The 24,978-nt window shown below is 37.9% G+C and overlaps 1 protein-coding gene across 2 annotated transcripts in view; it reads left to right on the top strand.

Annotated features, from left to right (window-relative positions):
- LOC102454358 (gamma-aminobutyric acid type A receptor subunit gamma3) overlaps positions 1 to 24,978 on the top strand; it is a 304,822-nt gene that overhangs the window by 63,524 nt on the left and 216,320 nt on the right. For both annotated transcript variants that reach the window (XM_075916406.2, XM_075916388.2), the window contains one exon: positions 2,367 to 2,449. In XM_075916406.2, the coding sequence (XP_075772521.1) occupies positions 2,367 to 2,449 (83 nt within the window). The remainder of the gene's footprint in view (positions 1 to 2,366; positions 2,450 to 24,978) is intronic.

The raw sequence follows: 24,978 nt of genomic DNA, 5'->3' as shown, positions 1-24,978 counted from the left end.
GTCCATCATCACGCTATTGATATTTGTACTGTATATGGAAGTTGAGCTTCAATGACAAGTGTTCCTATTTACTTACTGTCAAACAAGAAAGGGATTTGACAGCTGGAAACTGCCACTAAAAGTGTGTGTACACTAGAATAAAAGTCCTTCAGTACCACTATGGCATGGCTGGCCCAGCTCAGCTGACTTGGGCTCTGGCTGCGGAGCTAAAAATTGCTGGGTAGATTTCGGGATTGGACTAAAGGAGGGCTCTTCCTCACTGTATTCTCCAGCCAGAGACTGAATGTCTACACAGCAGTTGTATAGCTTGAGCACCATGAGCTCGATTCAACCGAGCTGGGCCAGTGGCAGGTGCTTAACTGCTAAGTAGATGTACCCTACATGAGGTTTTTTTTGGGATCCTCCTCTTTTGAGGTGTGATCTAAAGCTCACTTTTGTACATGGAAAGTATCTCAGTCACTTCAGTGGGCTTTCAAAGAGGACCTTGATGAATGAGAGAAGATGCTCATTTGGTTAGTTTTTTGAATGTATCCTCCTTTTTATCTGGCCCATATTTGCCAAATTGTGCACAGTTATAGACCCCTATGAAACCGCACTGATGTAATAGAGTTTTGTAAGTGTTACTGAGAACACCATCCATCTCAGGAACTGAAAAAACATCTTAACGTACACTGGAAATAAGAAAACCTTTGGCTTTTGTCAAAGGGTGGACTGGACTTTTTAAACTTAAAAAAACCAAATGATCTGGTAGCACTTTATAGACTAACAAAACATGTAGCTGGTATCATGAGCTTTCGTGGGCACAGCCCACTTCTTCAGATGACTGGAGTTTTGAGTTTAAGATGAGAGAACTGGTCCAGTCCACCCTTATAAATGGCCTTTCAATGGGGCCTGATAGGGGGAAGCTGGCGTCTATAAAGACACTGAGGATAGCAGATGACAGGCAGAGGAATCTGTGGTGGAGAAGAACTGGAGTAAGCTGCAGCCTTCTGTAAGAGAACCTGATTGAAAGAGTTAGGGCCTGAAAGCCAGAGCTAGAAAGCTGAGCTGCAGCTAGGGCAGATGACAGAGTTGCAGGAAAGGCAGGGACTTTGGGGATTGCCAAAGAGAGAAGAAGATACCTGTGAGGGCAGAGACTGAGGCTAGCAGAGTAATTGCCTCATTTTATTGCCATTTTGGTTCACTGGCTTTGGAAAATAAATAAACCCCTGCCAGAAGGACCCCTGAAACTGATCTGTGTGGAGTTTCACTGGGGGCCTTGAAGAGAGGAAAGATTGACGGGCACATGCTGCTGCACCACCTCAGGCCATGGGATTCTGGAGCCTGCTGAGCTTATTACAGCCCTTCTTTGCTTGACTGAGCATTTTAAATATACAGAAGGAGCTCTGATTCCAGTTTTACCCCTCAGACTTTCCTCTAGGTAGGAGGAACTCTATAAACCTTAATATTCACCACCTAGGACATACAACTCAGCAACAAATAGGCAGCCTTCATTATCGCAGCCTATTGAGTCTACAAAACTGTATTTAAGAGGCAATTGCAGCATCGCCAATTTCCTCACTGCAGATGCCTCAGAAAGAACAGCCTTGAGATAACTAAAGTTCTAAATTCAAGAGAAAGTGTACAAGTTTGTGCCAGTTCCATTTTCTCTTCCTTCTCTCCTCTGGCCACTTTAGGGCATACAGCCTTGGAGTCTTGTCCTGCTGTACAATTGAAATGCCTGAGCAGAACTAATTTGCTTACAACTGAGCTTCTATAGCCTTTTTTCTGGCTGTCAGTCTAAATTTATAAGCATCCAGAACTTCTCAAATCTACTTTGTTTGTTTGCCTTTTAATTAGTTTTCCTAAAACTTACTATTTGCTGGGAGAATTTCAGCAGTGAAGTTAATGCATGGTTCATTATTTGAAAATAGCTTCCAAAAAAATATATGATCCACTTAAATATATAGACAGACTTTGTTGTTGCATGGACTCAAACCTCTGTCTTAATAGTAATTTAAAATTTGGCCTTATTTGTAGTGTGTCCTATGTTAATAAACCATTTCAAACAAAGCTTTAAAATGCGACAGGGTTTTTTTGCAAACATTTGTGCTGGTCTGTTGAAGTTGGACATATCTTTGTTAAATGTGTTTTAAAAGATCTTGTGGTGGGATTTTAAAGATCCCTGAAGTGGGATTTTAAAAGCACAATCTGGGGGGAGTGTGTGTGTGTTCACACGCACATATACACACACCTACCTTAATTCTGTGGCTGTGCTTCAAAAGTTCTCGGTTGTGTGTTGGCCAATTACCAAAGATCACTCTAACCTGTTCCTTCAACTTTTTGTTGGGTTGATATATAGTGACAATTACCTGGTTTTAACACAGGCTCACCATCAACGCAGAATGCCAGCTGCAGCTACATAATTTCCCAATGGATGAACATTCCTGCCCGTTGATATTCTCTAGCTGTAAGTACTGCTTCAGTGCATATCTATTATACTTGAACCATGTGGAGAGATGCCAGTTTGTCTCTAATTTCTGTCAGGTTGTTCAGGGTTTTTTGAACAGGTACTGGAAACAGCAGTTTGCTTTTGCTGTTATCATGTGTGTATTTTCTTTTCAGTATCGATGGCAGAAGTTTTTGTCATGTAGAATTGTACTGGTATCGCTGCAAGCAACAGCATCTTTGTTTGTGGTCATAATTGTAGTTTAACAAGGAGCAGATATTCACATCAGTCTGTGCTATAATGAGATGGTTATAAAAATAATGTGCCATTTCAGATGAGAATTTATGGTATTATGAACAAATGTGTAGTTCATATATAGGCCTAATCATCTCTTAATATCTGAGTTTATGAGAAAAAGCATGGTAGCAACTTTGCCTCATAATTCAGAAATAAACTATGTCATTAGACTAAGGCTATTTTTTTCTAGTATTATTCAGCTGCATGGTGGTTCCAACTGGATTGTATTGTGTGTAATTTTGTCGATAAATGCTGTCATCATTGTGGGAGGTTGGCAGGAATCCTGTTGTTAACATGAACACCCCAGAGATGGGAGATGGGAGATCTCACATCTCAATTAACATTATGCTGCTGCAGAAATGTAATTACAAACATGATCCAAATGTGGTAAGTGATGTTTTAAAAGGACAGGCTTGGCATTTGCTTTAATGTGTCTCTCTCATTGCAGGCTTTTCTCCCGAATATGGGAAAAATTAGGTTTTAGTGTGACTTTTTAGAAAAGAAAGTCGTGAATGTGAAAGCTCACCCATAATATCATGCTAGGTATTGTCTGTGCAAGGGTGCCTACAAACATGGTTTATGGCTTTCTAAATTGTATTAAATGTTTGCTGAAGGCACATTCCTGATTGTTGCCTCTGAACCAAAAATAAAAGTTGAATTGTTTAACCAAAAAACCCCCCAACCCCACCCCAAAACAAAAACAAACAACAACCCTTCCTCCCCCCCACCCTCCAAAACCATCAATTGTTTACCCCCTGAGGTAGGATTTGCCTTCTAAAGAAAGGCAATGTTGAGCCAATTGAACATGTTTACTATGTGAATTATAGGTGCTTAATAATGGACTCAATTTCAGTTCTACTACAACTGGTGTTCCCTTCCAAAAAGACTTTTTTTTCTGGCCAGGCTCTCTTTCTTAATTTCTGTTTTTTTTCTTATGATATAATCAATACTAAGTTGTGTGTTTATTCTCTCCTTACAATCTCTGCACTGATATGAAATAATCTTAGGGAAAATATTTCTTTTCTGATGATTGGGTAGAAAAGGTATTACAAATATATTTTGACAGAGTACTTCCTTTGCCTGAAACTAATCACTCATCAGCAGTGATGTGCTGCTAGTATTTTTTAAAAGGGCTTTAACGAAAAGTGTGCACTTCAATAAATCCTGTCTCGGAGAAGGTACTCTGTAAATAGCAATGAAGGACTGGGAAATCTATGATTTTGTTTTTCCTTTTAAATGATATCATTTTTCCTTCATCTCTGTAAAATAAATAGAGAGGTAAAATCATTTGGAAAACACATTTATGTGATACACACTACCTTTTTTCCTGGGAAGTATATTAGTAGTACAGAAGAGTATTTATCCTGCCCAGCTCGAGAGGATTTGGAACCTGGTAAGGTGGTCAAGGTGGTATTTTTCCTTCCACAAAGCAAATATTTTGAAAAAAAAATGTGCAATCTAATCCATTAAATTTTTCAAAAATGAACTTTGGAGTATTTTTATGAATTCTGTGATGTAGAAATGTAACCCACATACCTAGTGTGGTTACTGAGCAATGCAAGTGGTACCTAGACCACAGCGAAAGTTAAGATCAAGAGACCTCTACACCATGGGTAGAGGCTCCTATAGTCAACTCATGAGGTCCCAGGTTCAAGGTTCAAATCCTACAAGTGGCAGTTATAGAAATACTGGGCAAAAATGCTTTCAGACATAGAGCTCACAAGCCAGATACAGTCCATTTGATATATTCAGAGTAAGCAGAATCAAACTTGTAATTGAAAATAAAAAGTAACTTTCCAAATGTAACTATTGCTGAAATGTCTTTCTGGGTCTTTAGATCGCCTGAAATAGTTACTTAGATTTGTATACTCCTCGGTCTATATTGATCTTACTGAGATGTTAATCTTAAAGTCTAATGATGACACTATATTATCAGCATGACTGCTTTATTGGTGATCATTTTAGTGAATGGAATGGGAGAGAAGGTGGGTGGGGGAAATGGAGAGAAATAGAAAAATAAGATGGGAAAGAATGAAATAGTGAACAAAATTGTAGTGGTTTTTCAAGGAAGCAGATTTTCCCAGTGAATTTAATGTGACAATAAGTTACTCAACAAGAAAATAATGTAAGTTGTTTATAAAGACCATATTCTGTCTTTGATTTTTGTGGAAGTATCTCATTGATATTTTTCTGTAGTCTAAAGTTAGTGTATAGATTTAAATTTATGCTATTTTTGATTATAGGTATAATCAAAAATAAAAATAATAATAAAAAATGAAATTTGGTTCTCTCTGCCAAATGAGTTTGATACCCTAGATTTATCAATATCCAGAGAAGATGGCCAACTCTTGAAAGGCAGAGAAATCAGCCCAATCCTTTCTTCAATTTGAAGACATAATAACTGTTAGGAACACCTCCAAAAAGCGATTAAGCTGTGTTCTGTGCCATTATCTTATTTAGAGGAACAACTCTTTGCTTTGCACTGAATAGGATTTGAACTTCAAAAGGTTCAACTACAAATATCTTTCAAACTTTGGGTTCATGTGGGCAACACCATGAGAGTTTTATGGCCATAGCCATGGGTTCCATTTGTTTCAGTTGTATGGTTTTCTTGAAGTATGAATGTAACCCATGAAAAACTGTAACAAAATGATTCTGTGACTTTCTCATCTGCTCTGATAATACTGTTCACTAGAAGTTATCAAATGACATTCCTTTCCTTGAAGACTTAGCACTACCTTTGCTCTGCTTTTGTAAATTTTCATGTAAAAAATCTCCTTGGTGATTTGTTTGTGTTCTAGCTTCATGATGATTTCAGTGTTATGTACACACATTGCAATTTGAAGACACATGATGCTCCACAAGACTTATGAGGTCAATGGTTGAATCATAGAATCATAGGACTGGAAGGGACCTCGAGAGGTCATCGAGTCCAGCCCCCCGCCCTCAAGGCAGGACCAAGCTCCACCTACACCATCCCTGACAGATGTCTATCTAACCTGAATGATTTATTACTATCAGCTATGCCAAATTTCCAAGAGGAGGAGCTTATTGCAAATTTAGATTCCACTATGTGTTGTCTTGTGAATAAAACAAAAAGCTAAATGGTTAAACAATTTGCAGGAGAATGGTCATACACAAGCACACAGAGTTGAAAGTTAAATTGCAGGCAACAGCAAAAAAAGAAGAAAAAAACCCACACAGATTTCTTACACAGCATCATACCTCTCTGCACAGACACTTGGATGTTAACTATGTTACTATCTAAAACTTGGCACCTTTCCTAGAAATTCCCTTTAACTTTTACTAAATAAATTTTACACTGTGCTAGGTCCTTGCAAGACCTCCTGACTTTGTGAGTTGCAGTCAAATGGTCTGGTAGCCAGGGAGAGTTAGAAAAATATTGTGGATTGGATGGGGCCATTTTACCATGCTAATTTAACTTATTTGACTACTAACTCCTAAAAATCCCCTCTTGTTCAAAAACCCATGGGAGAAGGAAACATCAGCTAGAAATGCTGTGTAGTTCTCTTCATAGAATCCACCTCTCTCTCTCATCTCTGAAGTGATTTCTGAATTCATTTCTGGTTGGCAGCAGAACCTACAGCACTGCAGTAAAACAGACTATAAGCCTCATGAGCTGCAAGGATAGTAGCTCAGGGAGCCAATTTCCTGAGTATAAGCATGTGGAGTTTCCAAGACAACTCCTAGTCTCTGGGAATCATGGTGCTTTCCATTAATGTATAGAAGTTGGGCAGTATTCCTTTAATTAGCTTTGAGAGGCCTCTAGTTATCCTTTGTCTTCTATGTTTCAGAAGGTACTACAACTTTGCCAGAAAAGTGTATATATATATAGCCAGGCCTTGCATATTGTGTATAATGAGTAAATATGGTAATTTGGATCCCAGAGTGCCTGAGTGCACAAAAAAGGCCCATGCACTTCTTGGGATGGGGCTAATAGTATAGAAGGGGAGTTAAAACTAACTGGAAAAGCATTAATTTCTGTGTGAATTTCCTGTTGGAAATTTTCCTGATTAGAAGAGGAATGAACTTTTTACCTGTCAAGATCTTCCTGCCCAGTTTGCATAAGATCTCTGTGGTGTCTCCCTTAGGCTCTGTAGACAGTAGAAACAAATACCAGAGCCACATGCCTTCTCTCCTTTTCCATCCTCCACTTGCCAAAATCTGAGCTTTTGCTCTTCTCAGCCAGTGAAAGCAGAAGGCAGATTCCATCCCTTGCATTCTTTAAAACAAATACAATAGTAGTAAAAAGGGGAAAAAAAAAACCCTGAGTAGATTATTATAGGAAACAGTCCCAGCATAATTTCCACTACTACTTATTCCTCAGGACCTACCCCCGGCCACGTATCAAGTAGGCTTTATGATCTTAACTTGCACATGTTCCACTCGATCCAATAGAAGCACCTGAGACTAGATCAGACAGAAGCACAGCCATCCCATATGGCAGCTGATTGCTCAAGACCCAGTGTTTGTATATAGTGTGTCAGGGTCACTAGGACTGTATGCTTTCTGTACCATTAATGTATAGAATAATCTGTGTGGCAGAGTTTGAAGATTTACCACTTTTAGATATATCTGAGCTGGAGGCTGAGCAAAGAACAATGTAAGATAATACAAATAAAGAGCTATCTCCCTGGGCTTTTTTTTTTGCGGGGGGGGGGGGAATTTATTTATTTTTTCTGTTGTTTTTGATCCACTTAAGGCCATAGTAGTTAATTAAAAGGGAATATTGGGTTTTGTGGAACAGACACACCAGCAAAATTGTATGCTGCCAGTTAGCTACATTTCTGCTGGTGTGTGGGTCTGGGCTTTTCTCTAGTTACTGGTCCTTTTCTTAAAGCACTATTCCCATCCTCTAGTATAGGGAGGACTGTCAGCAGGAAGTAAGGGATGGGCTTTCCTGCTATGGATACCTCACGCCACTCAAGGCTCCAGATGTGAGTTGTTCAGCTCTTCCCTCTCCCAGACACTTATCCAATCACTGTACAGGGAAGAATTCAATATGGTGTTTGCCATTTTGCTGATACGTCTAGTGAAGTCTCCGCAGAATAACTAGATTATTTTTAAAAAATTCACCTTTTATTGTCAACAAACAAAGATATAACTTTTACAGGTGACTCATTGGATGCTTTTGTAGTTACAGAAATTAATCCATTTAGTAGGATTTTGCTGTTTTTCCCAATGTTAGCACCTAATCTATATAGGCAGTTTACACTCTATTAATTTTCTAATTAGGTTGATATATTTAGCAGTTCCAGTTGTAAGTAAAAATACACAGCCAAAATATTTAGATGAATTACATGTGCTTTATAAACTCTAAATCAGTGTAGAGAACTAGAACACTACAAGTGTACTTTTAACTAATCCAAGTTCAAAGAGCCAAGCTACTGTGGTGTGATGCCACCATTCTTTAGATGAGATGGGAATGGAACTCAAGTGTTGGAGCCCAGCCCTGTGTTCAGTCCAATCACAATAGATGAACAGCCTATTAAGCAAACACATATAGGCTATGTCTACACTGGCCCCTTCTTCGGAAGGGGCATGCTCATTTTGAACTTGGGAATAGGGAAATCTGAGGGGGAAAAGCTGGAAAAAAGCGTCTAGACTGGCGCAATCCTCCGGAATAAAGCCCTTTGAAGTAGGAATAAGAGATCCTCCGGAAAAGGGCTTTATTCCGGAGGATCGCACCAGTCTAGATGCTTTTTTCCGGCTTTTCCCCAAGCCGGAAAAAAAGCGGCGGCCATGTTTATTTAAATCCCGCGGGGGATATTTAAATCCTCCATGGATTTCCCTATTCCCAAGTTCAAAATTAGCATTCCCCTTCCAAAGAAGGGGCCAGTATAGATGTAGCCATACTGTATGAGCAAACTAGATTACTTTCATGTCAGGTAAAATATATGCAAATATGAAGTTTCAACAAAAAATGGCATAATTTACTAAATATTAGTCATACTTCAATGTGAAAAATGACCAGTCTTCTGAAGTTTCAAAAATAGTTTAAAAAAATTGCAATGGAAAATCATGAAAAACAGAAGAGTTAAAAATTGCAAGAAATATGAAAAAGTTTTCACCAATTTCATCTGCATCTATTATTGTCAGAGTGTGCAGGAAAAACAGATCTTCTCTTTCTTTCTACATAAAAATACCATTTCATCAAATGTATCCCTTAGAATAGAGAAACTCCTTCTATTGCTATTCAGTTTAGATATTTGGTATTAAGATTTGTCAATTTAGTTTTCTGACTAAAGTAATGATTTCAACTATATTTTATTTTATTTTCCCTCCCATTAGCCTAGAAAAAACAAATTCTGGTCTGGCAGATAGTCGTATTCTATTCTGTCTCATGTAGTATCAACAGAAGTATTAATCAAGTTCTGATTGCAGAATCTTATTACCGGTGAGGCACAAGTCAGAGAGAACCCAGCTTGATTTTATATCCCATGCTGAGTTTTCATTATTGACATTTTCGTAGGTGAGAGCGTATTTCTCATAAACTAAACAACAGAGAAGTGTATTCAGGAAGAATCTGGATCTTAATCTGAACTTTTTAGCTGAGAGGTTGACTTGAAGGAGTTGAATTATATTAAAATTATGAGGCGGCATTTAGCACCTTAAAGGCTAACAGATTTATTTGGGAATAAGTATTTGTGGGTAAAAAACACTTTGTAGCATACATGGCATGGAAACTAATTTGATGTTTTGTAAAGTTTTTACCCACAAAAGCTTCTGCTCAAATCTGTTAGCCATTAAGGTGCCACAGGACTGCTCATTGTTTTTGCAGATACAGACTAACATAGTTACCTCTCTCAGACTTGAACCATATTATTTTTCCAGATACCACACAGCTGGAATTCTTGATTCAGTGTTTGTGACTGTTTCATCTCTTTCTTCTTACAGGAAGATAGGAGTTGCTATACTGAGGTGCATAGATAATTTCTCAAAACTGGTTTTCTACACCTGAGAATAACCAGTACTGGATGCCTGAGAAAGAGGAGAAAAATGGAAAAATTGTAATAATAAAATGCTGAAACCTTTTCTTTCCATCTTGCAATAGTTAGAAAGGGGCTTATGAACTGAACTATGAGGGTTTCTATTGTTATATACTGTCTGATGCAACTGAAGAAGATGATAATTTTGAATCTTGTCTTTATTCTTTTATTAAACTCTTGACCTCAATGTCTCATAGCAATGAATTCCATGGGTTAATTTGGTATTTCATAAAGTTTTTTCCTTTTAGCAGTTTTAAATATTTTTTTTAAAGTATAATTGTTTTGTTTCTTGTCAGTAAAAAAGCATAAATAATGGAGCCATTATATGAGCCATCATATTCTAAACGTCTGCCATGTCTTTGTTTTCTCTCTGAAGCAAATGATTCTTTTCTAATATTTGCTTATGGAACTTTCTATACCTCATTATTTCTATGCCATTCTCTGGACTTTTCTATTTCTTCCAGACATTTTTTCAGACAGGTCTATCAATACATAACACCATATTCAAAGTGATGGCTTAATCACTAATTTGTGGTATTATATTTCCATTATTATCCTTTCTTAATGCAGCTAATGTTGCTTGCTTTTTGAATGTCCACTGAAAAGAAATTTTCTTGAGCTGTCCCCAGTAAGACCTAGATCTTTCCCTGAATAAATACAGTTAATTTAGAAAATATTAGAATGTATGAGTAGTTTTAAATTGTTCATTTTAATGGGCATTACCTTACACTTATCAATTCATTTCATCTGCTATCACGTTGCCCAGATGCCAGTCTTATTAAGAGTTTTCCGAAAGTCTTAATAATTTCTTAATAATTTATTTCCCAGAAAGTCTGTTTAGCCAAACACTTATTCTTTTTACTTTCTTGTTTATCCATCCTCTTCAATATGTCTCAGTACATGTCTATGTTAAGTGACTCTAAAACTGTTGTTTCCTCTCCTTTATAGTCACTCATGATACTGCAGATACATTCAACATTTCTTCTAACTCGGTCTAGACATTCCAACAGCACAATCTATAGTTATAACATAGGCAAACTTATCACCGGTCTGGTATATATGGATTCAGTCCAATCAAATGAAGTGTGGATGGAATTGCAGCTTTATTTTTTAATCTAACTGTAATGGTAATAGAGAATTATTTTAATTCATGGGAAATTCATATCAGAATTGTGTATGCAGTTGTAAATGTCAAATGAATACTAACTTGCCCTTATTCATCTTGAGAAATATATTATATGTGAATATAGACAGCAGTTTCCAGTGTTGTCTTCAAGTCGTCATTGTCAAGTCCAAGTCGAGTCTCGAATCCCTAAAGTCACTTTCGAGTCAAGTCCCAAGTCGAGTCTCAAGTCTTAATTTAAAAAATGTCAAGTCACTTTTGTACAAGCCATCAATATCGGCATTTTCGGACAATTTTTCACCAAGTCGATTTAACAAAATTAGTAAGTCTCCAGTTGAGTCTCAAGTCACAAACAATGAACCCGAGTCGAGTCTCAAGTCCAGTCACCTAGGCAACTTAAGTCGGACTCGAGTTCAGGTCGTGGGACTCGAGTCAACAACTCTGGCTGTCTCTCTTAACATTTGTTACTGTATAGCTCCAGAAAACAGTTGAGATTCTTATACAATATACTGTGATTGAATACAGAGAAAGAGGGATAGACATAAAAAATCTAAGCCAAATCCTTATGAATATTCACCATTTCTGTTTTAGCTAGGCAGGACAAAGTAATGAGCCTGCTGTTTGGGCCCACATTCAACATTTTGCAAAGCTTGAGAGCTGATTAACATAGGCTAGTTTAGGTAGATTTCCCTCTCCCTTTCTTGTTCTTCCCAGGATTTCTGTTCCAGCAGGAGAGTTTAAGGTATTTGTTGTGCGAGAGACCAAATATCTCTATTTCTTGAGCGTGACCCTCTCAAGGTTTTCTGAATAACATGGAAAGAGCCTTAGAAACTGAAGCTACTTCCAACTAAAGTAGGCAAAACTTTCCCCACAATGTAGTAGTGTGGTCTTATTATTTATCAAAAATTGAATTTTTGATGAAAACATTAACGAAGAACTTGAAATTTGCACAATTTCAAACAGCTTTCCTTCTAGCAAAGCAGGAAAACATGTAGCACATCTTTGTTGCATGTTGCAAAGAAGAGGGACTGGGAGTAAAAACCTGAATCTAGGTAACAAGTTTCAGAGGGGCAGACATATTAATCTGTTTCATAATAATAAATGGAGATATACCTATCTCATAGAGCTGAAGGGACCTTAAAAAGCCATCAAGTCCAGTCCCCTGCCCTCACAGCAGGACCAAGTACCATCCCTGACAGATTTGCTCCAGATCCCTAAATGGCCCCCTCAAGAATTGAGTTTACAATCCTGGGTTTAAGCAGGCCAATGCTCAAACCACTGAGTAAAAACAATGAGGAGTCCTGTGGTACATTTAAAATTAACAAATTTATTTGCATCTAAACTTTCATGGGCCTACTTTATCATGCATCTGAAGTGGACTCCAACCCATGAATGCTTAGGCCCAAATAAATGTGTTAGTCTTAAAGGTACCACAGGACTCCTGGTTGAATCTAGGCAGGCTACCCTGTTTGATTGACAAACTAAAGTAGTGGCATCCACTAGATAGCGATCCCTAACTTATGCAGGATTAGTGTCAGCTGCCATGATGTTTATCATTAGTTTTGAAATTGCTGTTTTTTTAAATTAAAGCCCAAACTCCTTCAGGCCAGACACACGATGGCAAAAATTTTAGCATGACTCATGATTTCTAGGTTATTGCAACTAGCAGCACTGTAGTTTCTTCCTAGCACTTCTGTGTGTCATGTATATATTACAGGATGGAGTCATCCATTTATGCATACTGATAAGAGTTGTGTCAGAGAAAAACACTGGCAACAATTCTTCAGCAGAGTGTTTTTGGATTAAGTATCATATCAATATTTTTGATCCAAAGCTTCCATAATTCCCAGAAAACCAGTTCTTCTCAAATTCTCTTTCCTTTGTAAAATAGTTACTCCAAGCAAAAGTTGCAGGGGAGGAGGATTGAAAATAAGTTTTAGAATAGAAACTTATATTCGGCCTTAGTTATGGAGTCAAGGCAAGCAACTCTAATATATATAAAGGTTTAATTGTGTTTAAAATGTAAATGTCTAAAATGAAAATGTCTATTTACTGACAGCAATCCATTCTTTTTTATTAGAAAATGAATGTATTTACTGCTATAACATTTAAATGTCTGTGCTTCAGAAGGTGACTCACTATGTTGCAGGTGTCTATGTGGTAGTAACACCTACCTAACTTGTCATTCAGTATTTATTATGATTTACTTCAGTTTGGGTTCTGAGCTGATTTAGTTGCTTTGTGAGTAAGTTGCTATAAGAACTTCCTTTTTTTTTGTTCCTGAAACCACAGCAAGAAGCTCCTCCCTGGACTATCTAATGTGCAAAAAGATATTTCCCCAGCTTAATTGTATTTTGCTTCTTATATTTCTTTAAGATTTTTACATATGCAAAAAAATGCATCTGTTCATATCCTCTAGGCACTCTTGATATAACTTTAAAGTATATCACACACAATATCCTGAAATTACAGCAATACAATTCAGTATAATACACCATCCAAAAGCCAGACAATTAAAAAGCTCAAATAATCTTTTCTTTCAAGAATTCCTTTCCCTTTGCCTCATTTTCAAATGCCTGTGGAAATTTGATGAGTTTTATAACATATATGAAGATTCAGGCTATTTTGAATCATGCAAGGGAGCAAATGTATAACACATATTCTAGAAAATATAAAAATTTTTCATAGTAACAAAGAACATTAATTTCTAGCGGCTTTAACAATGTTGATGCCGGATCTTTTAAAATAAATGTTCCTTTTATTCACGTACGTCAGTGGCATACTTATCATTCAAATGAAGCAGCTCCACTTAATAGAAATTATGCAGTTTAATTCTCAAGCATTTTGAGAAAACTGTTATACTCACTGAACTGTCAAACTGGTGCATTTTATTCAGTGCTAGATGCTACACAGACAATCAAAAGCAGAACAAATAAAGGGAAAGAATTTTGGGGTGTGGAGTGGCCAGGAATGGAGAGATGTCAACTCAGACTAAGTCCATCCGCTAATGTAGAATTTCCCCCCACAGAAGTGTAAAAGATCCTAAGGAAAGGAGGAAAATGCAATAAGCAGCACTTCTGCCAGCTGTACTATTAACAAAGTTAAAACCATATCAGCGAAGTTTCATCTGTATCCCTTTCTATTAAGGCAGTGCTGTTGAGGTCCAGGCTTCTTGACTGTGCTGACTGAATCCCAGCATATGAAAAGCAGTTTTGCCTCCTGACAAGATAATTAATTTGGAAGAAATGGCATACTACAAGGCAGTGAATAAATCTTCTCTCTTTCTCCTTTTATTTTGGGCGCCATATGTCTCTGAAATCAGAAAACACTATACTTTTGTCTTTAACTATCAAATAACCTGTCTAGTGTGGGTATCAAATTCAGTTTTAGTTTTAACTTTAAGAAGTCCTAGTTCTATATTCCACCGTGTGATGTGGAATTGTGTAATAGCCCTGCAGAGATTATTCCCCTTTATGGAGCCAATTGCAACTTTCCGTTTGATGTTTATCTTAGAACAACACATTATCAATTCATTCATTTTCTTCCTAAACTTTTAAATCATGTCCCACTCCAAATCCCTGGAGCTATCTAACCCCTCTGACCTTCAAGTTTTTTGTTTTGGCTTTTAAAAAATCCCCTTAAAAAGTACTCCGTTATGGTCTAAAAACCTTAATGTGGCTATAGTTGTGAGCCATCTCTTTATCCACAATAAAGTACAGTGTAACCTTTGTTACCTGGCATTTACGGGGAATGGGAGTTTCCAGTGAATCAGATGGGCTGGTTACTCAAGCTTTACATCAATGGTTCATGAATTTGTCACTAAACTCTAGCCATAGTTGCAGCATGGGTTAGAATAATATCTGATAATTATATTATACGCAGAAGTATGACACACAAACTTTACTGCTGCAAATTTACAAACTTGACTTCTGCAAGTGCTAGAAAATGTCAATATGATGGGAGCTAATTTAGCTACAACTAATCAGGAAAGAGATCTTGGAGTCATCATGGTTAGTTCTCTGAAGACGTCCATGCAATGTGCAGCAGCAGTCAAAAAAGCAAACAGGATGTTAGGAATCATTTAAAAAAGGGATAGAGAATAAGATGGAGAATATCTTATTACCCTTATATAAATCCATGGTACCCCCACATCTTGAATACTGCATATAGATGTGGTCTCCTCATCTCAAAAAATATATACTGGCATTAGAAAAGGTTCAGAGAAGAGCAACTAAAATGATTAGGGGTTTGGAATGGGTCCCATATGAGAAGAGATTAAAGAGACTAGGACTTTTCAGATTGGAAAGAGGAGAGTAAGGGGGGATATGATAGAAGTATATAAAATCAGGAGTGGTGTGGAGAAAGTGAATAAGGAAAAGTTATTTACTTATTCCCACAATATAAGAACTAGGGGCCACCAAATTAAATTAATGGGCAGCAGATTTAAAACAAATAAAAGGAAGTTCTTCACACAGTGCACCGTCCAGCTGTGGAACTCCTTGCCTGAGGAGGTTGTGAAGGCTAGGACTATAACATGGTTTAAAAGAGAACTAGATAAATTCATGGAGGTTAAGTCCATTAATGGCTATTAGCCAGTACGGGTAAGGAATGGTGTCCCTAGACTATATTTGTCAGAGGGTGGAGATGGTTGGCAGGAGAGAAAACGCTTGATCATTATCTATTTGGTTCACTCCTTCTAAGGCACCTAGCATTAGCTGCTGTTGGCAGACAGGACACTGGGCTGAATGGACCCTTGGTCTTATCCAGTATGGCCATTCTTATGTTCCTAAAAATGATGCTGGATGGCTATCAGAATTTTTCTGGTTAACTGAAGGTGGCCTGGTATTGTCATTATGAGAAGTGCTTTTGAACTGAATTTTCAGGATATTAAAGTGCTGGAAAACACAGCTTATACTCTATTTAATTTTAGATTTAAATTCTTCAGTACTGTACTTTTAAACTGTACAGTTAGTAATAGGTTGATTTGGATATTTAAAGTGTGCTTAGCTCATGCTACATTGGGTTAGTGGAGAGTGAATGTTTCAAAGCTAGCAAATGAGGGAATGTTTACACTGCAATCAGGGTGTGAGATTGCAATGGGGTAGACTTATTTGACTGAGGTAGCCTTTACTACTGATAGCTCTGAAACTGCAGGACTGTTTTCCATGCCAGCTGTACACGACTGCCCAGAAGGCTAGCTGAATTCTTTCTCGGTTACTCAGCCCCTGCTGAGTTTAGCACGCTAAACAAAGTTTAGAATATTTACTATAATACTTGTTCAAAAAGCAGCATTTACTTTGTCACTTTTTGGGAAAGGGTTGAAAAAATGAAGGATAAAAATGGTAACCACTAAGAACAAATACTCACTAGCTTCGCCAATTAACCTGTAAGATAATGCTGGAAGATCTGTTGCCCTTTTTCAATAATCAAAAAATAAGGCAGAGACACTTACAATGTGTGAGTGCTTTTGTTCATTACCATCAAATGAGCTACACAGATGCGTAAGCCTAGACAAATGTGCTAGTATGAGTAATGATTTTCAGTTGAAGGGAACTTTATAATTTTAAAGACGTATTTGATCACAGTAGTTGTTTAAAATCAGCATTGTGATGAGACAGCATAGCTTATCTCAAGTAGACAGAAAGCACCCATCCTATAACACATCAACAGAGATGTATTCTAAAGTAAGGGAAACTGAGCTGTTCAGAGATTTAATAATATATGCTTTGTGCAAGGTAATCCTATTTTTTTTCCCTCTCTCCGTCAAGGATTTACCTCAAATTCTCTACAGCTTCTCTTGTCTGACCTAAGAGAGGTGCTTGAGAAGAAGTTCTTCCCAACAGCTTGTGAACAGATTTAGTGTAGGGATTGGTACTTTAGGTTTTATTGATTTACATAGAAAATTCAGCAATATTTTCTGTCCATGCTTAACAGAATTTGCTGCCAGATGATGCTGGTCATTGCACCTATCAGCAATAATAATCTAAACAATATGAGGCTTAATTGGTACTTGTAAGGAGACTTCCAAGAAAAAGAGTAGTGTTACAGTGATCGCAAAATGATAGTGGAAGGTGTGTGTGTGAGTTTTGAGGGAGAGAGCGCTTGTCTGTAAGCAAGCCTGTCTGTCTGTTTGTTCAAAAATTCTCCTAAACGGTAAGAGTGAGGACCACCAAATTTGGTATACAGCTTCCTCTTAACATAAATGAAAGCAAGGTCAGGGCTTGGTTATGTCAGGAAAATGGGATGTGCTAGGAATGGGATTGCTTCTCATAAAACGAAACAGAAAAGAAACAGAATCACCAGCCAGGTGAAAGGGGTTGGTGGGGGATGTGCCCCACCTATCCAGGACTGGCTCAGCTCCAAGACTTCTACTCCTCAAGGGCCCTTTAGGGAGGGCAAGAGGCGCTGAAGTACTGCTCCCCACAATTCATATAGGAACATTGCTGGCAGTTCCCCTTTGTCAGGGACTGAGGAGAAAGTGTACAATTTGCTGCATTCCTCACTCTGGCTGGATAGCACAGGGAGCAGACTAGCTGTGCACTTTGTGTGTCTCCATGACAGAAACAGGAAGGGGAAGAGCAAGCAGACCTGGTATGAATCTTGTAGCTGGGGGCTTGGCTTCCCTGCCTATCCTCCCTCCTTCCCCCCCCAAAAAAATCCCCTGTCCACAGCCCTTCCTAACTCTTCAATCCTCCTACACCCTCACCCTCCCCCCATCCCCTACATATACACATGAAGTTCCTCCGGTAACAAAATAGTTCTTATATAGAGCTTGTTGAAAAAAATAGATCAAATTTATTAGTGTTCAAAATTTGTTTTTTCTTTGAATGTCTTAAAAATAAAATCTAATTTTTGTAAAAAAGTTCAAGAAGAGTTTTCAACCAACCTATGCAAAAAAATTTTTTTTTGCGATTTCTTTTTTATTCTTATTCTTTTTTGACCACCTCTGTTCATATCCTGTTCAAAATAGTGGTCATATCACTTCAGTAGCATTCACTTATGGTAGTTGATTTTATACTATGTAAACAAGGCAAACCCTCATTTGGCTGAAAACCTGGGTTATTCTTAAGATATTAATGTGAACATAGAACATGTTAAGAATCAAGTTGTAGCCAGACCTCCTTCTCACACCCAGCACTGTAGAGTTTCTCTGTATTTGAAAGATCTTACTCTGTGCTCCCCAAGAATAGAGCGAGCAGGAAATATTTTCCTCTCCTTTTAAAATTGTTTAGATTTCAAACATTTTCACATTGTATAGGGGGCAAATGGTGTGTGTGTGTGTGTGTGTGTGTGTGTGTGTGTGTGTATAGGGGCAAATGGTGTGTGTGTGTGTGTGTGTGTGTATAGGGGCAAATGGTGTGTGTGTGTGTGTGTGTGTGTGTGTGTGTGTGTGTGTGTAATATGCAAAAGCAGAGATGTAGAAATCCCAGAATATCCAATAGCCTGGTCAGGACACTCACCTCTGAATCAGAACAGGGATTTGAAAATTGTCCCCCCCCCCCCCCATCACATCCTCAACCAGAGAAACCTTCCCTACAAACATTTTGTTAAAGTGGACATGTTCTTCTGAAAAGTTTAAGACAGACTGACTTTCTGATTGCTCATGTACTGGCATGAGAGTTCATCTTCCTGTCCCCTGGCCTTCATCATTACTTTAAGAAGGACAAGAGGCAATCTGCTTAAATTGCAGCAAGGGAGCTTTAGGTTGGACATTAGTAAAAACTTCCTAACTGGTTAAACACTGAAATAAATTGCCTGGGGAGGTTGTGGGATCTCCATCCCTGGATATATTTAAGAGCAAGGTGGATAGACACCTGTCAAGGATGATCTAGATTGTCAGTTTGATCCTTCTGTGATGGCAGGGGACTGGACTTGACGTCAGCTCAAGATCCCTTCCAGTTCTAGTATTCTAGAACCCTCCCTCCCCACACCACCACAACACACCCCTTTTGTTGACACCAACAGATTTTTCACTCCCTTCATGTTTCTTTTTCTACTGCAGGCTGGGTACCATCTTTCTTTCCCTTTTCTCTACTTTCCTTCTTGGATCACCACAAAGCCCTCTCTAACCCACTGCTCCTTTCCTTTCTCCTCTCCTGTGATGTTCCTTGTCTTCCTCAACTCCTTTTCTTTCCCCCAGAATCCCTGCGTCCTTCCCATATATCCTTTAATATCCTATTGTCCCTGTCCTCTACACAATGTCCCTCTACTATTCCTGTGCCTCCACTAGACCCCCACACAAGGATTTAGCTACCTAAACCACAGTTTTAGGTATAATTATGCTCAGCTGCAGCCTAGCCCTGAAGGCACCTAATCTTATTCAGTAAATTTTCACTGTAAAAGGTCCTTCAGAGCCTCCATTTTTGTCTCAAAATGGGTAACAAAATGGCAGATGAAATTCAATGTTGATAAAGGCAAAGAAATGCATATTGGGAAACATAATTCCAACTATACATATAAAATGACGGGGTATAAATTAGCAGTTATCACTCAAAATAGATCTTGAAGTCATTGTGGATAGTTCTCTAAAAACATCCAGTCAATCTGCAGCAGCAATTAAAAAAATCAAACAATGTTGGGAATCATTAAGAAAGTGATAGGCAATAAGACAGAGTATATCATATTGCCTCTATGTAAATCCATGGTACACCCACATCTTGAATATTGTGCACAGATGTGGTCTTCTGATCTCAAAAAGGATATATTAAAATTAGAAAGAGTTCAGAAAAAAGGGAAAAAATGATTAGGGGTATAGAACAGTTGCCACACAAGGAAAGGTTAATAAAAACTGGGTGTTTGCAGCTTGGAAAAGAGATACTGATATGATAGAAGTCTATAAAAACTTGTCAGGAGCTGGAAAAGTAAGGAAGAAAAAGTTGTTTACTCCTTTCTATAGCACAAGAATTAAGGGTCACCAAATGAAATTAATAGGCAGCAGACAACAAACAAAAGAAGTATTTCTTCATACAAGATACAGTCAACCTGTGGAACTCCTTGCCAGAGGATGTTGTGAAGTCCAGAACTTTAACAGGGTTCAAAGATGAGCTAGATAAATTCATGGTCGATAGGTCTGTCAATGGCTGCTAGCCATGATGGGCAGAGCTTGTGTCCCTGCCATCTGTTTGCCAGAGGCTGGTAGTGGGCAACATGGGAATAAATCACTTGATTACCTGTTCTGTTAATTCTGTCTGGGGTACCTGGCATTGGCCATTGCTGTAAGACAGGACACTGGGCTAGACGGACTTTTGGTCTGACTCAGTATCACTATTCTTATGTTTTCTGCTACCACAGAGGCCCCCACATGCCAAAACTCCTGTATGAGTCAGTAACTAGAGGAAGAAAGAAACAGCCTCTCTTGTAGCACTTAAACTTAGTGGATGTGGTAGCCCCTGGGATGGGGAGAGGCCTTGGTTCAGTTCTCTCCTTTGGCTAATGTGAAAATGGTACTTGAGCAGGGACCTCTCACTTTCCCTAGCACTAGAGTGTGACACTCAGTTTCTGGCCCAATTAATAATTAAATAGTACATATTAATGTCTTTAAGACAGACTGAGACACTTCTGTGGATCGCAGTGTTCCATAGTGCAGTGATTAAGATACGGAAATCAGAAGGTGGGTAAACCTGGTCAAATCTCTTCTTCTCACTAAGCAATGAGAGGAATTGAATGAGGGTTTCCCATGGGCTGGGTGTATGCCTTACCACTGGACTAAACCTTCTGCTTCATCATTTGATCTTAATTTCAATGTATAGATTAATGCATTTCCCAGGCTCCCCTTGAAATAGGAAAGACAAACAGCAGTAGCAAATCAATTGTCTCTATCTGCCATAACACTTTCAGAAAAACACTTGTATAGAAATGTATAGTTTTGCAAATGTTACTGAGACTATATTTTATATCCCTCTCTTGTAAAAGGTTTAGAGGAATTGCGAGGAAGCCCTAACAATTACCTAAAATAGCCATCTTTCTGTGAAGTGTCATTATTTAAAATCCTTCATTCCATGTCCTTCTATGTATAGTATCTCCTTTCATTTCTAGCCACGGGGGATTGTTGTATGATATTGGATCTTGAAGGCAGGTCATTTGAGCTCTTTAACATTATTTTACCATGTATGTATATAAATATATACAATAGCCACAATTAGAGCTACAGCATGGAAATTGTGCATTGCAAACTTGTTTAGCTCTGTGATTGAAAGGAAGTCAAGACACTAGCATGTATCTTCAAACATTATTTTAAACCCCATTGAAATGAGATCACATTTTATTACATGAAATAAATTGAAGAACCTTTTGGATACCTTCGTTCATCTAGTTATCTCTTTCCAAAGAACTAAGGTCGAGCCAAACCTAAATTCTGGCCTTAGCTAATTTATCTTATAGCTGCTTCTTAATTTAGAAGTGTAAAATGTACCTGTCACTAAAAACAGGTTCTTTACTGACCAGCTATATTAAATTTGTTATGAAAAGTGTGAATGGTGTCACAAATAGAGATATGAGGGCTTTATTTAAAATCCAAGTGTAAGCATAACTGTATGAAAACAGATGCATATAACAAAGAACCACCTAAATTGTACTTCCTTATAACCTTAGGCTGTGCAAAACAATACATTTCTCATGTTAACTTACAACCTAATGAAAGCTAAGTGGCATTGACTATATCAAGGGTTGTCATACTCAGATTTCTGCTATTCAGCCATGCCTGATATCTCAACCAAGTGATAACCTGGTTGTCTTTTATTCCCATTTCCCTTGCATTCTCCACATATCTGGGACCCTATTTGAATTAGGTCTTAGTCCCCTTCTCATGTTTGTCATTCCAGGGATGATAATTAAAAGTCTCACAATGGTTTTGATATGTAAATGTGGTTTCACTTCCAGGTTACTTATGCTGAAAATCCCCTGGAATCTATTATTTCAAGCTTATATGGCTTACTGTTTTATTACAAAGATGCCTTTTGCTAAATCTTACATTAGGTGAACCCTATAAGCATTGTGCTAATTAATCAGGCCTTATGATAATTGTTTAGTTTTCATATTTATTTCAAATCCCATTTTGTTACATTTATTTCCCCTATTTGCAACATTACAGCTTTAATTGACTTGATTATCATTTTCTAAAACTTTTGAGTATGCCGTAGTATGTGATAGAGTTTAATCTTGCACAGCAACTTTCCTAAGATTGTCTCTGGGGTCACAGGTCAACAATATAAAATGTTGGAGACTAGTGTCTGCAGTACTTCTCATTCATTCTATCTATGTTCGTTTGGTTTTATGTCACTGTGGTACTGTGTGAGGGTATAAATTACCAGCCCATTCAAATGAATGAGGGCCTAGATCCATCCAAATATATAAGCATATATTTAATGTGCATAAGATACTCCCTTGTTATAAAGTGGGATGGGCAATCATGCCTAATGGTTAGAGTGGCAATCAAGTCAAGAGGTCAGAGCATCTAGATTGCAGCTACATTCTTTCAAAAGTAAATTGAAAGAATGTGGCAGTTTTTTCGATCGCAGTAAACCTCATTTTATGATGAATTACTCCTTTTTTCAAAAGTACTCTTTCGAAAAAATGCACTATTGAATGCAAACTGTGCTTTTTTGAAAGAGTGTCTAGACTCTCTTTTGAAAAAGCAGCTCATGTTTTCGAAAAATCTGCTTGAAGTCTAGACGCTCTCTTTCGAAAGTCGCTTGTATTCTATATGTAGCCTCAGAGGATTTTCATAGGGTGGAATGCAGCTTAGAGTAAGTTACAGAATTTAAAAAGCAAAGTGGCTGAAAGTTACAAAGATTAAAAAATTGCAAAGTTCAACAAACAGGGAGCTTACAATAAGTTGCTGAACTTAAAAAGCAAAGCAGCTGAAAGTTACAAAGAAACAATTATAAAGCTTCAAAGCTCAATAGTTACAAAGATACCTTCCAAAGTTCAGCAACTGACTGAGATCGGTTCCCATCTTAATCATCTACAAATCATCAATAATAAAGTGACTTAGCAGACAACTGCTCCCACCCCCAACAGAATTCACAGTCACAGCAGTGCAGTTAGCATCAGCTTTTGTCATTCTCTAAGTCATGTGTTGGCAGGAACTTACAGTTTAATGTATTTCCAGAAAATTTGTGTAAATCAAGTAGCTCCAATTTACAGGGTAATAGTTTGGACGGAGGCTTTACACAACAGCTCGTGGGCTTCAGTCGGAGGAAATGTAGTGTGAGACTTGGTTTGGACAAGCTGCAGACATCCCTGGGTACATGTGTCACGGCTGCCTAAATGCAGTTTTAATTAGCTTGGAGCTGTGGGTGTCTTATTCTGCACATGGCATAGAAGCTTAAATACAGGCCTAATATTGCCATGCTGGCTGATCCGGATTTTGGCATCTCACATGTTGGCTATTTGGATATTACAGTGAACACCTGGTTCCATGTCTCTTGCTGTTGAATGTAATGGCTAATTCAAGTTGTTGCAAAATTGCTATTAACGAACAATCAAAAATCATAAGTCAATCCTCTTCCCCCCCCCCCCCATCAATAGATTGTCTTAAAAGTCATGAGGATTTTTGTTATAATTTTTTTATCCAATTTCTTTACTTCTGGTTTTTGAGCCATGGGGATACACCCAAGATACATTTTCAAACTTTTCTCTGCAACCATAAGGACAAAAAACAAATGGTTCAGAGTTTCATTGGTCCAAAGTAAATGGGTTAAAGTATACATAGTATCCTGCAGGATGCAGAGCAATGTCATACTTCCTGTTGATTCTCAACCATGTGTAACTCCCACATCAATGGGATCATGCAAGACTAAAATACTTTTAGAAATGCAGCACTGCTAATGCCAATTGTCAATTTTTTTTTATTCCTAGAGTTAAAAAACAAAATATTTATTAGTGGTTTAAAATCAAACACAATAGCCTGACCTGTCAACACGTGAATGACACATTTTATGAGTGATCATGATAAGACAGAGGATGGGCAATGGGATACTATTAGAAAAATAGCAAAAATAAAGGAGGAGTCTGGTACTTAGCTGTACCTTTATTTGCAAAGAAACAATTCCTTCCTGCATCCACACTGTGATCAAGTGAGTGTTTGAAAGTTGGAAATAGTTTTTTTATTTTCTTCTTTGCTATCTTCAATAATGAATCTCAATTTTACATGAAGTATTTTTTGGACTGTATGATGGGTGGATATGGGGTAAGCTCTTTAATATACCAAAATAGAATCTGAACTAGAAGCCTAGGAATTAACATACTAGATCAGACAAAAAAACAAAACAAAAAAACAAAACAAAAAACCACCAATCTAAAAACCAAAAAATATGCTAGTAGCACCTTAAAGACTAACAAAACATGTAGATGGCATCATGAGCAAGTGGGTTTTGCCCATGAAAGCTCAAGGTACCATCTACATAGATCAAACCAGTAAGTCCTTCTAGACCAGTATCTATTTCCAACAGAGTTTTAGGAAGAAGATATAAGAAACCTATAGTTATCAGTTATGGAATAATCTCATCATATGGGAGATATTTCTCTTAACCCACTTAAATTAGTGGTATGTCATTCAGCTGTGGTGTATTCCTATATTTCTGGCCGATGAGCAATCTAAAACATGTAGAACTAAGAGGGGAAGTCAATCAGATCTCTGGTTTTTCATCTGTTGTATCTCCATGGCATATCCATATCAATATATCAGACATATCCAACATCTCAGAATATCCCAGAATATTTGAGTTGATTTGCTTTTCAGTAGGATCTTCATATAGCACTCTTCAGGTTCCACCTGCCTGCCTCCATTTGCAGCACAGCAGGACTTACTTTCCCCTTGTCCCCTCTTCCACGTTTGCCTTGACTATCTCCACTGCTTCCTTCCCCTCCTCTCTCTTCCCTTTGCCTTCTCATATGCCTTCATGGCCATTCTGAAATCACTCACTCCCTAAATTTCACCACTGGGTAAATCTGGCTGTGTTGCCTCTGCTCAGTTCTCTCTTTGGGCTCTGTGAAATACTTTGCCCAGAAAATCAAATGCAATACAGCAAGAAAGGATGAGAGAGCTTGACTGTAACTCCCAAGCATCTTCTGCCTTTTCTTTTATATACATGGCTGGTGCTTTTGTGCATACAAGAGAG

Source organism: Pelodiscus sinensis, chromosome 1 (assembly GCF_052426305.1).
Source record: "Pelodiscus sinensis isolate ZL-2025 chromosome 1, ASM5242630v1, whole genome shotgun sequence".
NCBI classification, from domain to species: domain Eukaryota; kingdom Metazoa; phylum Chordata; order Testudines; family Trionychidae; genus Pelodiscus; species Pelodiscus sinensis.
This window is presented reverse-complemented; position numbering and strand designations above follow the sequence as displayed.